Below are 15,706 nucleotides of genomic sequence, written 5' to 3'. Positions count from 1 at the left end.
AACGTATTAATGCTGCTTATTGAGAATGGTTGGTAACTTTGGCCCTAGTATAAAACATAAAAGCAGACAGTCTTCATATTTATGTTCATAATCTAAATTTGAAATGCATGCAACTATTGATATTGGTGTAACTTTTCATCCTCATGTAACCATTCTCCACAAGAGTTACAGAAACTGAGAACTGGGTCCTTTGCCTTGCATTTCATAGTTTTTACATAAATTTTACATTTGCTTCTACACCCCTGTCTGATAGCGGGGTTTCTAGTGGTAGAACCATGGGGCAGCCTCCTTTGGGCACTCAGGATACCTCAACATGGCTAGACCATATATAGATATAGATAGATAGATAGATATAGCATATATATATAATATAGATAGAACATATATATATATATATATGGTATATCTATCTATCTATTTATCTATTTATACATAGTCAAATGCTTAAGTATAAAAAACAGACACAAAAACTACCAGCTTTGTATGTATAATTTAGGTATACGTGTATAATACACATGTACCAGCTTTGTCCAGATAATTTAAAAAAATGTATCAGGCGTTTTGGCTGGGTATGGGGAGGCTCATGCCTCCCTATTGTAGTTACTTTACTACAGCAAGCAAGAAGCTGTCTCTCTGAACAGGCTCATTCACTCAGACTCCTCACACAATCCAGATTTTCTTGGAAACCAATTATTGAAGAAAGGAACACAAGGAGAGGTAGAGACAAGGGAATAGGGGGCCATACACCCTACTTTTCTCCACCCACCACCACCACCACCCCCTTCCTTCCCTCTCCTCCTGCCATTCCAGTTTACATTTGAGTCAAACTAATGGCTTTTAGGCGCTGGGCCCATAGAACAATTCTTATGTTCATGGCCGGATTAAAGGATTACAGTTATAAGAAAAGGCTAAAGGGGTGTTATTCTTTAGCCTGCAAGAAGAAGGTCAGGGGTGACATTGACAGCTGTATGGGAACTGAGAGGCTGAGACCTGAGAATAGAGGGGAAGCCTGAAAGGGGACAACGTGGACTTAGGCCAGTCAGAAAGAGTTCGATGGACATGAGTTTTGTTGTAGAACAGAGTTCAGGAACAGGAGAGGCCTGGAAGTTTGCTCTGGAGAAACGATGATGCGTCTGCTGTCCCTGCTCTGCACAGCGGGCCCCAGAAATAGAGGGTTTGCATTTGGGGATGTGAAGCCTGAAATAATACCTTCTCCTTTCTTTCCTGACATCCACCCCTGACCCCAGGATGTTTTTGACAAGAGATTGACTTCATAGGCTCTTTTTCATTCTCTGTGTAAGGGCTTCTTTTCACGGTACATCCCAGGGACCTAGATGCCGGCCTGAGTGAACTGTAGGTGGAGAGATCACAGGGTGAGCCAGGCCTGGGCCCAGGAGGTGGGGAGGGAGACCCAGGCCTTCCACATAGTATTTAAGGAGGTGCCAAAACACTTGGTAATTGTATTAGTTTGCTGGGGTTGCTGGAACATAGTACCACAAGCTGAGTGGCTTAAACAACTGAAAATTATTGCCTTACATTTCTAGAAGCTAGAGGTCCAAGATCAAGTGTTGGCAGGGCCGTGCTCTCTCAGAAGGGACTGGGAAAAGAGCTGACCTAGGCTCTGAGCCTGCCAGGCCTCTCTCCAGCTTCTGACAACTCTGGGGGCTGGGGTGGCAGGGCCCCAGTCTTTGCGCCATTTTCCCTGTAACTGTGTGTGTACGTCCTTCACGTTCCCCCTTGTATTAGGACACCAGTCATGCTGGACGAAGGGCCCATTCTGCTAGTGTGGCCTCATCTCAACAAATTACATCAGCAATGGCCCTCTTTCCAAATAAGGTCACATTCTGAGAGTCTGGGCATTCAGACTTTAACATAGGAATCTGGGGCGGGGTGGGGGGTGCGGGAGACACCATTTAACTCATAACAGTAATCGTGATAAATGACATTTACTATAATATTGTAAGAAATAAAAAATTAATGTCAGGAATATACAATGAACAAAAAAATAAAAGTTTTAAGTAAGTACAGAATCCATGTGATCATATAAGATCCAGAGAGGAGGACCAATGTTCAGATACAGACCAATTCGACATTTTTCTTAAAACATTGAAATGATCCCTTACCTGGTAATGGGGCAGTCCCCAGACCCAGGAGTGTCCCTGGCTACCTCCTCAGCTGCCTTCCCTGTACTCCTGGGACCTTACCCATCAATTCAAGAGCTGAAGAGTTAATGTCAGGCCTACCTGCGATTCCTGTGGTTGGATATTTGGAATCTCATCCGTCAGAGAGATTTCAGAGTGGGCCAAGCCCGTGAACTAAACATCAGATATTTCAGACGGTCATAGGTTTACTCCTTGTTGTCATGTAAACATAAGGATAGCTGCTGTCCCGCCAAGGTGGTGTGGAAAGATCCATAATTAAGTGCTCAGAAGTGCAGTGCTCCACACAAATGAAAGGCTGTCAGTGACACTGGGCGGGGGCAGGTAACAATTTCATGCCTGTACAGTGTTTAACCTTCATTCATTTATCCAATATATGCTCATTCGTCCAACACCTCGACCACACACCTGACCCAGTGCAGACCCTAGGAATAAAATGATGAACAAAAAGGATACAGTCAGTCCTGACCTTCAGGAAGCTAAAAGAAAGGCAGAAAGAAGGAAGGAAGGAAGGAAGGAGAAGGAAGGAAGGGGAAAGAAAAGAAAAAGAAAGAAAGAGAGAGAGAGAAAGAAAGAAAGGAAGGAAGGAAGGAGGGAAGGGAGAAGGAAAGGAAAGAAAGAGGGAGGGAGGAGAAGGAAGGAAGGAATGGGAGGTAGGAAGGGAGGGAGGGAGGGGCAGGGGAAGAACGGAAGGAAGAAAGGAAGGGAGGGGAAAGAAGGAAAGGGAAAGAGAAAGAAAAGGAAGAAAGGAAGAAAGAAAGAAAGGAGGGAGGGAGGGAAAGAAAGGAAGAAAAAAAAAGAAAAGAGAAGGGAGAAAGGGAGGGGAAGGAAGGAAGGAGTACCAGTGGGAGAGACAGATCTTAAATTCACAAATAAATATAAAATTACAAATCATGGTGAATTCTGGAAAGGAATTGAACAGGGTAGTTTCAAAGGACACTCAAGAGGGTCAGAATTTACAGCAGGTCCCAAAGAAGTGACATTTGAGATGATGATTACTCTAAGGGCGGAGAGGGTCAACCCATCTGCAGCTTTAGGTTTCCCCTATTAAAGAACCATGGAGCTGGAGCTGTTTTCTGGTTGTGAGTGAGGTTTATGTAACAACATCAGAGATGCGTTCAGGCTGCTGGAGCCAGGCGGTAATAAACCAAGGTGGTCTCCTATGTCCAGATAAGCCTAAAGATAGTTTGCCAGTGTGCCCAAGGTTTCCAAAAGGGACGGCCTGGGCTTTGGAACTGTCTAGCTCAGCTTTTATGTCCGTGAAATTGATGACCATCAAACAGGACACACGCAGTACAAGGAAGCGCTTGCAATCCCTGGCAGCCACGGAGGATTTTAGAGGAGAAAAATGTAGAGGCTCTGAGGTGGATGGAGAGCAGGCTGGAGAGATTTCCTATTTAGCTGTTCCTTTTGGAGTCCCAGACCCAGTTCCAAGATGGGGGACGGCTTCTCTCGTACCCATACCAAGCAATTCTGAGACATGAGCAGGGTGTCCAAGAATTCAACTCAACCCCAATACTGTCCATCCAGAGATAGTATCAGATGCCATAGGGGGAGGGTCAGCCCTACAAGATGACCCTTACCCCACTTCAGATGCTATCTGCAAGCTCTGGAGATTGGAAGTTCCAATGACCTTCTCCTTAGGTTCTTCTGATTTGCTAGAGCAGCTCCCAGAACTCAGGGAAGTACTTACTTACATTTATTTACCCATTTATTAAAGGATCTGCTATAGGATACTAATCAACAGCCAGGTGAAGAGATACATGGGGTGACAGCTGGGAAAAGGGCACAGAGCTTCCATGCCCTCTCCAGGTGTGTCACTGTCCCTGGCCTCCATGTGGTCACCAACCTTGAGGTTCTCCCCCAGTCCTTTAGGGTTTTTAGAGAGGCATCATTACATAGTCATGGTTGGTTAAGGCATTGGCCATTGCCTGGTTCAATCTGCAGCCCTACTCCCCTCCCTGGAATTTAGGGAGTGGAACTAAAACTTTCAATCCTCTAGTCACCTGGTTGGCCCACCTGGTCCAACTCTGACTTTGGGTAGAGTCACCTTCTTTGATATAACAAAAGACATCTTTACTACTTTCAAAACTTAGGAGATCCCAAGGGTTTGGGGAGCATTGTGAGCCAGGAACTGTAGACAAAGACCAAATACATATTTCTTTTTTTTTTTTTTAAAGATTTATTTATTTTGGAGAAAGAGAGGGAACATGTGCATGCACGTGCATGGGGGGCAGGGCAGAGGGAGAGAGAGAGAGAGAGAATCTGAAGCAGGCTCCACACTGAGTGCCGAGCTTGATGCAGGGCTTGATCTCACAACCCTGAGATTGTGACCTGAGCTGAAATCGAGAGTGGGAAGCTTAAAAGACCGAACCACCCACGTGCCCCCAAATATTTATTTCTTATAGACCACAATGTTGCAGTTGTATTATGATAATGATAAAAAAGAAATCAAAAATTACAGTCCAGAACCAGGGGGACCAAGTAATTTATTAATTAGTTGAAAAATTCAGTTAAAGCAAAGATCCATTTAAAAAGATACCATAAACATTTTATTTTAATTAGAAAAACCCAGAAATGTACTTTCATCCACCAGTCTTTCCAGATAGGGCCTTTCTTTGGTTCCAAATCTACCGACTGGAGTTCCCTGTGGTCTTCCTGGCATAAACGGCACCCAATTCCCGTTTCTTACAAATAGAAAGAGAACAAAGACACTCGTGAAACTACCAAAGCCAAGATACGTCTAGGTTTCTTCCATTTTTTTTTCTAATCTTTTACAGTTGTCCTAATTCCACACTTTTAAAGCAACCGTTCTTTTCTGTGTCAACCCAAAATACACAACTTAATCGTTACAGAATGAACAATGCTTTCTTCCCGATCCATATTTTATTGAATGACATCATAGTTCATTAAACTGTATAATTACAATGACCATACGATTGGCACTGTCAGGTTTGGGAATAGACACTTCTCATTCTTAACTAAGTTTGCATTCCGGCAATGGATTAGGTTAATAATTATAACTGTAGTTACCAGTTATGGGGCCTACTATGTGCCTGGCACTGTTCTAAATACTCTGTTTAAATATCAGTTTATTTAATCCTCTCAACAGCCCCGTGGGTAGGTACTACCGTCATCTTTATTCAAACGACGAGAAGACTAAGGCTCCTCCCGAGAGTGAGCTCTGACCGGCGAATATCCAGCACGTTGCAGGGATAGCCAGCAGGGGCGCTGGTGAGCTGGTTGAGCCAAGTTCCGTTAAGAGCGCTTCTATTGTAGAAGCCTTGCTTTTTGTATCCATCAAGAGTCAGGTATTAGTGGTGAGGGTGGCTGGAATGTTAAATCTTTCTACGGTCTTGAAAAACAGAATCAATTCACAGCTCTCGGAGATAATAACTTTGTGGTCCCTGTGGAAAATAAAGAGAAGGACCATCAAGCCCGAGATTCTGAAAAGAAAAAATATCAGGAGAAGAAGCTCTCCTTTTCCATTTTAGCCGCATTCGTGTAAAGCTAATTTCTAAGCATTCACTTCTGCTGCCGTCTGTTGATGTTGTCAGAGTCTCTTTCCTTCTCCCTTTCGTCTTCCTCTCCAGCCGGGTGAACCTGCTACAGTTCAGGTTCCTTGGTAACAGTCAGTACATCCCCTCTCTTGGGATAACCCCAGGTTGCTTGGCTTTTCTGATCTAACTGCTGGTATCTCCCCCCATCCCTGTTGGCATCACCCTGGCCCATTGCTCTCACGACTCGCCGGGCTCCTGGCGGCTTGCCTGACATTTTGTTTTCTTTCCGTCTGCTTCCATCTGCCCTCTGTCTTCCCTGGCTCTTTCCTCTTTGCCTGACTTCTCACTTGATGCTTTTCTTGGTCCTCCCCCCAACCTGCTGTCCTCGTAGGTCTGATCCCGCCTCCTTCATCTACCCTATTTTAGTTTTTAAATAGGCAATAAATGGGGCTGTTTAAAAAAAATCAAAACGATAAGAAAAGATAGACAGCTAGATGTCTTGCTTCGAGCTCTGTCCCCATCCACTCCGTCCCCTACCTCCTACACCCTGGGGAAATACTATTATTAATTTCTTGCAATATATACTTAACAGAGTTTTTAAAATGCAAATACAACAAAAAGATCGATTCTCCTCTTTCTTGGATAAAAAGTATATGCTCTTTGTTCCACACTTTTGTTTTACTTTTTTTCACTTTAATACACTGGAGATCCCTTTAGTACACAGAGCCCTCTATTCCGTTTTTAAGCTATATATTTTAAAAAGGCTCACATTTAGGGTCCATTGGATGGGCTGACAGACGCCTGGGGTTGTCCAGTCTTTGGTGCATGTAAACAAGGCAGTAAGGAGCAACTTTTTGCATTTGATTCATGCCAGCCCGTTTTGTCCCTTTCGTTTCCCTTCCTACTCCTTCAAATCTTTCAGGACAAGGCAGATTTCCAGCACACCACCTGTGCTGAGCTCTGGCATTCGGCCTCTTCCTTCTCAGTCCGAATTTCCCCTCGGGTTCTGATCTAATAGGATATGTTGTTAGTTTTCCTTTACAGCCACCTTCTATCCATTCAACCAGGTGGGTTTTTTTCCCCCCTTTTAGAGCAAAACATTTCCAATTAAGACTAGCGATTCCAAAGAATTCCAATCCCAAACCATTTTACCAATATCAGAAGCCGGCAGGTACTGAATATTTGTGATGGGCAAGGCACTCTGCCGGGCACATGCATTTACATTTCACGAATCCTCCTAAGAATCTAATTATTGAGGAGCTAATTTACTAATGAGAAAACGTGGTCTCCGAGAAGGTAAGGGACAGGCCCAAGGTCACATGGCTGGTAACAGCAGAGTTAGGATTCTAGCCCAAGTGTGTCTGACCCCACCATGGTCTCATCTGCTAGAATTCACTGTGAAGGATGTGAAGAAATTCGGGGGTGTAAGTCAAGGAGGGTCAGTCAAAGAGTCTTTTTTAAAGATCTGCTTCAGACCAAGGGCTCTCTTAATTCCTTGTTCTCCTGTAGCTTCAGAGAGGATTTCTATTATAATGACACTGCTGGATACTTCATTATCGGAGGGAGCAGGTATGTGGCCGGCATTGAAGGGTTTTTTGGACCCCTGAAGTACTATCGTCTCCACACTCTGCACCCTGCACAGGTGAGCCCCGGGCATCGAGAAGTTTCTGGGAGTTCAGACATGATGGGCATGTGGCTGTAGGACGTGGAAGCTCATGTAAACAAAAGATTTATCCAAGCTGGACCTCGCATTGGCTCTGTCATCAAAAGTAATTAATATGGAGGCTTTTCCCCCAGCAAACTCGATAATAGATTTCTGTTAAGGTTTGGTTCATTTAGTACTCATGAAATGGAAACCATTTACTTCCTATGTTTTAATAACTACTAGCTTAATTATAGAGTAGATTTTTATCAGGCTGTTGCCTATCCAGTGATTAAGCTAATGAAAGGAGAGAATCTTAGTTATTTGGTAGAGCTTCTTTTATGTGCTATTATTTAAAGTATCAAAAGAGGAGACACTCTAGCAAATTAAAATCTTGGTTCCATTCGCTGCTGTCTTCAGACACGCAGGCCTTGGACTCCCACTGGGGTGGGTTGGCTGTACTTGTAGACATTGTGGAGGACCGAACCTACTGTGCCATGATGCTCGCCTCCAAAACCCACCCACAGGTAGGCTTGTCCAGCTCTCCAGGTCAGCTCCCTCAGGGCTGGTGCAGGGAGGCGGGGACTGCCTCCCTTCACAGAGGTGTCTTCTTCTGCCCTGTAAGGAGATCACCAGACACCTGAACAAGGAACCTTGATGCATTTCTGTGACCTGGTGAGATTTGTTCTGGGGAAAGCTGGAGTCATTAGGCAAAGTAAAGGAAGAAAAATGCAGAGCCCTACTATCCATGGGCACATGTCAGAGCCCCTATGGAGAGATTTCTGTGAAGAGGAAAACAAATTAATGTATTCCTTTTGCAACAAATACTTCCAGAGCACCTACTATGTGCCAGGCCCTGTGCAGATGCTGAGGCATCCATGATGATGAAGAGGGTAGCTCTCAAATTTTTTTTGAGGGTGGTTCACATGAGAAATCTATGTAATAAAAAAAAGAAAGAAAAGAAGAAATCTATGTAATGTCCTGAGCACACACATACATGCACATACATATGCACATACCTGTATATATTATATATATGTATAAAATACAAAACCAAAACAAAGATTTTACTAAGAATACATGCCTTTCCCTTGTTAGACGCACTCTGCTATTTTGTGTTCTATTTTTTTAAAGATTTTATTTATTTATTTGACAGAGACAGAGATCACAAGTAGGCAGAGAGGCAGGCGGAGAGAGAGGAGGAAGCAGGCTCCCTGCTGCCCCTCGTGTTCTATTTTATTAGGAAAAAAAAATCAGGGGTGCCTGGGTGGCTCAGTGGTTTAAAGCCTCTGCCTTCAGCTCAGGTCATGATCTCAGGGTCCTGGGATCGAGCCCCGCATCGGCTTTCTGCTCAACAGGGAGCCTGCTTCCTCCTCTCTCCCTCTCTGCCTGCCTCTCTGCCGACTTGTGATCTCTGTCTGTCAAATAAATAAATAAAATCTTTTAAAAAAAATCACTTCTGTTTACAACCTGTTGAATAGTTTCATGACCCTCTAATGGGTTCAAACCTGAATTTTGAAAACCATTGAGTTCAGATAAGGCCTCTGTTTTGGAAAAGCTCCCCATCTGCGTCTTAAACACCAAAGTCGTGAAGGAACACAGTACATGCTGTAATTCACATGCAAGTGTTTTTGGGTGGCTGAGGTGGGGACATCCGTATCTGCACACACGTGAGGGGGGGTGGGGCTGTCAGGGAAGGTGCCCTGAAGCAATGACCTTGGACCTAACTCTTGGAGGTCAAGTAGGAGCCTGCCAAGTAGAAAGAGGGTTCACAGGGCTTGTCACAGCACGGGGAGAGTTGGCATCCCTTGGGGACTGAAGGAGAGAGGTACGTGATTGTCTAGGGACAGCACATGGTGAGGGGAAAAAAGAGGGTGGAGGCCTGGACTCTGGGAAGAAATTTAAGATGCTCTTGCAGAAGAGAAGGTAGCACCAAAAGCAGTGAGAGGGAACCAGACCGAGCTAGTGTGCCCTTGAATTATACCCTCCTGCTGCTGATCCAGAGTCGACAGTCTGTGTGCAGGCAAGCCATCTGGTGACACCAATGGGAGAAGAAAATCCGCCTGAACACAGCCTCAGAGGTATTGATGGGAGTTTGATGACAGTTGTTGTTCATTCGATTTTCTTGCCTTCTTGTAGATCGTTAATCCCCTCCTTGAGAAGCCACTTGCTGAACAGCTCAAATTATATTATGAAAGGTGTGCTGAGGTCCAAGAAATAGTGTCCGTGTACGCATCCACGGTACAGCAAGGGGGCGGGCAACAAGAAGCATGTGAGTACTGAGCTCCAGCAGGGCAATTTTTAGCTCTGCGTGTTTGTGTCAACATGTTTGGCTCCTTTCTAACGCGGTTAAAATAGAATAAATATGACCTGAGTGGTGGGAACAGATACGACGTGGAGCCCTCCACAGATAGAGGCGGGGGACCGTGTACGTTCCACCTGGATTCCAACCAGATCAACGGCCAACAGGAACCCCACACCTGCCTCTTAGCTTCAACCATATGCGATTTCTTTTAAGAATACAAATGAGAGCATGTTGAGCCTCGTGTTGCTTTCTTCCCATCCGTAATGGGATCTTAGGCCAGTCTAAGAAAATAAAAGTGAATTGGAAAATAAATTAATCATTAGAAATGTTTCCCCATCGGTGCACTTTTGTCTTGGACCATTAATATCTGAATATTAGCTTTCAGAAATGTTGAACAGTGACTTTGTTGTTTGGGGCTCAGTTTTATTTTTTTAATCCTTGAAATTGATTCTTTCTGGAAGACCCCGTTAATAGCCAGCAGAAGGAATGCATTTCAAATAGACTGCTTTCAGGCCTGTTCATATTTGCAGAGGCATCCTTCACTCATACAGAGTGGTCATTGATTATAAAAATTGGTTCCTGGCCCGTCTTCCAATATTCTGGCTTGGATCTGCACTTGTAAATTTCTCTGTGCTTAGATCTTCTTGCCTGATACGGCGTCACTAGAGTTAGTCCCATATGTTCCTTCTGGAAGAGAAATTCCTGTGGGGCTTTGCCATCCGCAAAGACGAACGGAGTAGGGCGGTCCTGCCCACAGGTTTCCCTCTCTCCAGAGCTGAACTTCCCCAGCCCAGGCAGTGCAGGGATGGGTACCTCTGGAGCACGCCTCAGTCCGGGAGGGCTCACAGACCACAGTCTCAGTAAGTGAGGAGACGCAGCTATAGGGAAGCGTGGAAAGCCAGTGCCTCTGCCGTTTAATTTAAGAACAGGCAATCCTGGTCCCCAGCTGCTGCGGGTACAGCTGACTCATCCAGAAAATATGATGCTGTCAGAAGAGGGGGAAGATATATAGGAATAGTAATATCCCAAACAGGAAAGAAACTGATTTTGATAACTGATGTAATTTCAGGAGAGATACTCTGAGTTGGAAGGCCATCCTTGCATGCTGATCTGTTTGGTGGCATTGGAAGATTTTCCTAACATCCGCTGCCTTGCCTCCCTGGGGGTCCTTGTGCTTTGCTCCTCAACTCACACTGCCAACAAAATGGCCTAGATATTGGCCTCCTGGGGAACAGTCCGAGGCCAGCTGCTCATTCTGTAGAATTATTCAACAGCCATCAACAACTTTGGCACATTTCCCTTGGACATGGCTTTGAATTTGTGACCTCGAGGCAGAGGCATCAGAGCCAACGGCAAATCCCTAATGGACCCAAACCAACATCCAGGAACATTAAGTCTGACCTCTTATTTCTAGTTCCTCTTGGGGAGGAGGGATTTAGAAGGATGAGACCTTCCCTCTTCTAAGGGGAGGGCTCTCTTGTGCTTCCCTTGTCTTTAGGTGACTTCCAGAACTCCTACCTGGACCTGAAGCTCAGGTATGGGAGACCCTCCAAGTGCAGAGCCTTCCCCTGGGAGAAGGAGCTGAAAGACCGGCACCCCAGCTTATTCCAGGCCTTGCTGGAGATGGGCTTGTGGACAGGTAATGGTGTCTTTGCCTCACCTTTGGACCCTGGCTGGGAAGGCTCCCTCTTTTCCGGTTCTGTTCACCCTCTTTGGTGATGTACGCCTCAGAGTGATTTTTTACCCTAGAGTTCTGGGTTAACTTCACATTTAAATTCTGCCCTTGTATGTCCACAACTCTCAGTGTATCTATGCATACAGATATAAATACAACCCCAAATACAACAACAAATTTAGGAATCACTCCAGCCATTCTTTTAAAGCCAAGGCCACAAATGACAGCCTGCAGCCAGAGCTGGCCACCAAAGGCAATTGGTTTGGCATGTACATGACTGTCCATTTTAAAGAAAAAAATTAGTTGCTGGTATCTAAAAACTTGTATAAAAATGCAAATGTTTAGCTTTTCTTGAAAACCTCGAAGATCTGGCAATGCTGGGTCTCCTACGTTAGCCGCGTTTCCAGAAGTGAGAGTTGTCACAGGTGTGATCTGTCTATTCCCAGTTCCTCCTACCCCCCCCCCCCCAGTCCAGCACCTCCCACCTACTTCTTTCCTGGAGCTTACCTGCCTGGGCCCTCAGGCCCTGGAACTTGAGTTCCTTGACATGAAGTACACACTGTAAACAGCATCTCGGGAATCTGTCTATAATTCCCAGACATGGCTAGCTTCTGCTTAGGTCCATCACAGTTGGGGTTGGCTTAGGAATTAAGTGCATGCTGTAAGAGCCACAAGGGATCTTGAAATGATGTCTGTTAGGAAGAGGAGGGAAGCTGGAGGTGTTCAGCCTGGGGAAGGGGAGACGAAAGGGGGTGATGATAACTCTTAGTGGTGAGAGGCATCCCCTTGAGTCAAGGCTTCTGTGTCACATAAGGACTTCCTAACAATGTCAGTGTTCAATGGAAGAGATTCCCTGCTGCAGACAAAGAGCAAAGGGAATCTATTCTGGCCTGAAAGAATCCAAACCATACCAAATATTTCTTCTTTGATTCATTCAATACTTGCTGCTCAGTTACTTGGCTAGGCTTTAGAGAGAAGTAAAATAACACAAGTTCCTTACCCTGAAGGGACAGACTTGAAAACAAAGAAAAATGGTGATGCATTTTTTAAAAAGATTTTATTTATTTATTTTAGAGAGAGAGAGTGTGAGTGGGGAGGAGGAGTGGTGGGTAGGTGGGTGGGGAGAAATCTCAAGCGAACCCCATGCTGAGCGTGTGGAGCCCAACACAGGGCTTGATCTTATGATCCCAAGATCATGACCTGAGCCAAAACCAAGATGGGATCTGCTCAGTGGGTTAAGCCTCTGCCTTCAGCTTCAGGTCATGATCCAGGGTCTTGAGATTGAGCCCCACATCGGGCTCTCTGCTCGGCAGGGAGCCTGCTTCCTCCTCTCTCTTTGCCTGTCTCTCTGCCTACTCGTGATCTCTCTCTCTCTGTCAAATAAATAAATAAAATCTCAAAACCAAGAGTCAGACATTCAACCAATTGGGCAACCCCGGCGCCCCTGGTGATGCATTTTTAATAGAAGTGGTGGGAGTAAGTGGTAGAGTCACAAAGAAGGGAGTAGTCAGGGAAGGCTTCCTGGAAGAGGGGACAGTGGGATTGATTCTCGAAGCGTCAGTAGGTGTTTGCCAGATAAGCAGGGTATCTGGGTATCAGAGGCAAAATAGAGGCGGAGAGATGGGAATAACATCACCTTTGAAATGATGTGCAAGGTGTTTGGGAAGCAGGAGAAGGCCTGGAGGGTATGATTCTGCTTATAGTTCCGACGCATCCTGAGAATTTGTGCTTCACCTTATAGGCGACAGGGGCCTGTTGAAGGGTTTTAAGCAGCAGGCAGAGGTGCAATCAGACTTGGGTTCCGAGGTTACTCAGGTAACAGCGGGAGGTTGGGGAAGATGAACAGGGGGGTATGCCTGGAAAGCAGCGGGTCCTTGGTGGATGCAGGATTGAATGGGACAGAGTGGTGGGGACAGAGCTAAAGTGTGTAAAGAGGTTGGCTGTCAAGGATGTGTGACTGCTTAGGTGCGGGCAAGGAGGATAAGGAGCAGGAGGCGTGTGGAATCGGGTGACAGCGTAGCCTCTGCAGACAGGAGGCCCGTCTATAATTTTAGCTTAGCATGTACTAGCCGGGTGGCCTTGGGCAAGTCACTCCATGTCCCTGCACCCCTTTCCTCACTTGTGCAGCAGGAATGATAATGGTACAACCGCTCTCCTAGTGTCGACTTGATGAATTGATGCATATAAAATAGATGAAACAGAATTGGCCTACGGGACACTTGGAACAAGCAGTGTTTCTCAATCTTGGCACACTAGTGACGTTTTGCTGGATAATTCCTTGTTGGGGCGGGAGGGCTGGAGGGGAGGTCTCTCCTGTGTGTCAGCTACATTTCTGGCCTCAACCTCTAGACACTAGGATCCTCCTCTCCCCTCCCATGACCCCGGTCTTGAGTTGTGAGGGTCCAGAGTTTGCCAGATGTCTGTAAGGAGGCCAAACTTCCCGACACTGAGGACCATTGCTGTGTGAGTGTTACTATTGTCACCTGGCAGAGACAGTCCCCAGGTTTCCGCTGCTCATGCTGGACGCGTATGCTGGATAAGTTAGGCTCTATGGGCTGAGGCCACACCCACATCAAAATTGGCTTTCTGAGATTTCTGATCACATTTAAATATAGTTTTACTGACTGGGAGCAGGAGTGAATCATTTTCATGTTATTTTTAGACCTTAGAAGTTTTGTTTATAAGAATTTAGAATTTTTTTTTTTCCTCCGTGGAGGCCTGGAAACAGAATCTAATTAAAAACTCAAATTGTGAGCTCCTACACCTCACGGTGTCCCGAGCTGTGGGACTGGGGGGAGCCGTCACCTCGCAGCACATAGCATGTTCTGCTGACCCCTGCTAGGCCTTCGGGGGCTCCATCTGTGGTGAGCAGGGAAGCCCCAAAGCCGGATTTGCCACTTACAGCCCACTGCTGGTGCTGAGCCAGCCAGTCGAGTGCCTCTGGGGCCAAGTCTGCTTGGGACGACGCCAAAGAATGTCTCCTGAGGGGCTGTATCTTTCACCAGGGCCTCTGCCTCCCTCCAGCTCCCAGCTACCTGCATTCCTTCACCCCCTCCCCTTTCCTAGAGCCAAGGACCAGGCAGAGAGAGAGGGCAGGAAGGGTGGGCAAATCTCCAGAATGAACCTCAAGCCCTGAGTCCCCCTTCAGCTCCCGTTTTTCTAGGTTATGCTGTCCTGTCCATAAGGACCGGGGAGCCTTCTGCAGAGGTCAGGCGCACACTCCTCGTTAAAATTCGTCTTTCTACCTGGCACACTGCCCTTGCTTGGGGCTATCACAGTGTCCTCCTGCTCACCCTGGAGAGAGACCAGGGTTGAACATTGTGTTCAGTTTCTAACGAGACTGAGTGAAACGCAGAACATTTGATTTTGTAAATTGAGGTTAAGAAAACAAGTTTATATATATTTTTTAAGGTATCTTTACTGGGTCTCCTGTAAAAGGAGTAGACGTAGACCAGTGTGGCCCTCTGGGTTCATCTTGCTGTAAGTGTCTGGCTGGATTTGGAGGCTTGGGACAACTCTAGTTAATAAGAACTATGTCTACATTCTGTTTTCTGCCGTTGCCCTGAGCTGTCCCATCCTGTTCACTAGTAGACTTCATTAGAACATCCTTATCATATTACAATTTTTCGTATCTGAGATAAGCTCTGGGAATGGGGTCAAGTATCAGATGCTTGGTGCTTGGAATTCTGGCTGCGGGAACTCCGTGGATGCAGGAAGAGAGACAAGGAATTTATTTAACTACGTGAGAAGCTTTTTCAGTTTCTCATGGCACAACCTTCCATCCATTTGATCACTCCACAGAGGTTGACCAAGTGCCCCCCATGAGCCAGCACAGAACAAAAATGGGGCCTTGTTTTGAATGAGAGTTTTTACGTCAATGGAAAGGAAAACTTCGGCTCCATTGTTCCTACCAAGGGGATGAATTTGTGGAATTATTTTTTTTTTTTTGCCCCAGCACTTTGAAAAAAGAAAACCGCTTAAGACAGTGGCTTGTGATGTCTGGTTCTTTGTGACAGAGTCATTTTTTTCTTGGCAGCCTGTCGCACATACACGGCCGCTGCAAGCCCAGGCCACTCCACGTGCGTGTTTCAGACCTCAGAGTGTGGTTTCCCTGCACTGTGTGATTTCAGACAGATCGTCTGCTCTCTCGCTAAGCCAACCGCATCTTCAAAGGAGAGATGAGAACATTGCAGGGGGTGGGCAATCGGGAGCACTGGCTTCATCCACGACCAGTAGGGGGCAGATAACAGCATTCCCTGCAGCCAGCCGGCTGAGCTCAGGAGTGGCCACCACCTCTCCGTTGATCCCGAAAGTCTGAGCTGTGTTTTCCTACTGCCGAAGAAAAATCACCATTTGTACGGTCACTCCTACAGGACTGTAATTAAAAGTATATTTTTTTGTGGTTAAAAATACATGTAATATAAA

The 15,706-nt window shown here is 45.9% G+C and overlaps 1 protein-coding gene across 1 annotated transcript in view; it reads left to right on the top strand.

The window, feature by feature from the left end:
* The window catches only part of SEL1L3 (SEL1L family member 3), a 100,442-nt gene that overhangs the window by 29,317 nt on the left and 55,419 nt on the right, over positions 1–15,706 (top strand). Inside the window, exons 7-9 of the mRNA XM_080796119.1 lie at positions 7,169–7,301; positions 9,441–9,573; positions 11,105–11,245. Of these exons, the coding sequence (XP_080652245.1) occupies positions 7,169–7,301; positions 9,441–9,573; positions 11,105–11,245 (407 nt within the window). The remainder of the gene's footprint in view (positions 1–7,168; positions 7,302–9,440; positions 9,574–11,104; positions 11,246–15,706) is intronic.

This window comes from Martes martes (assembly GCF_963455335.1).
Source record: "Martes martes genome assembly, chromosome: 2".
In the NCBI taxonomy this organism is placed as follows: Eukaryota; Metazoa; Chordata; class Mammalia; order Carnivora; family Mustelidae; genus Martes; species Martes martes.
The sequence above is the reverse complement of the archived record's forward strand: the minus strand, read 5'-3'. Positions and strand labels throughout refer to the sequence as shown.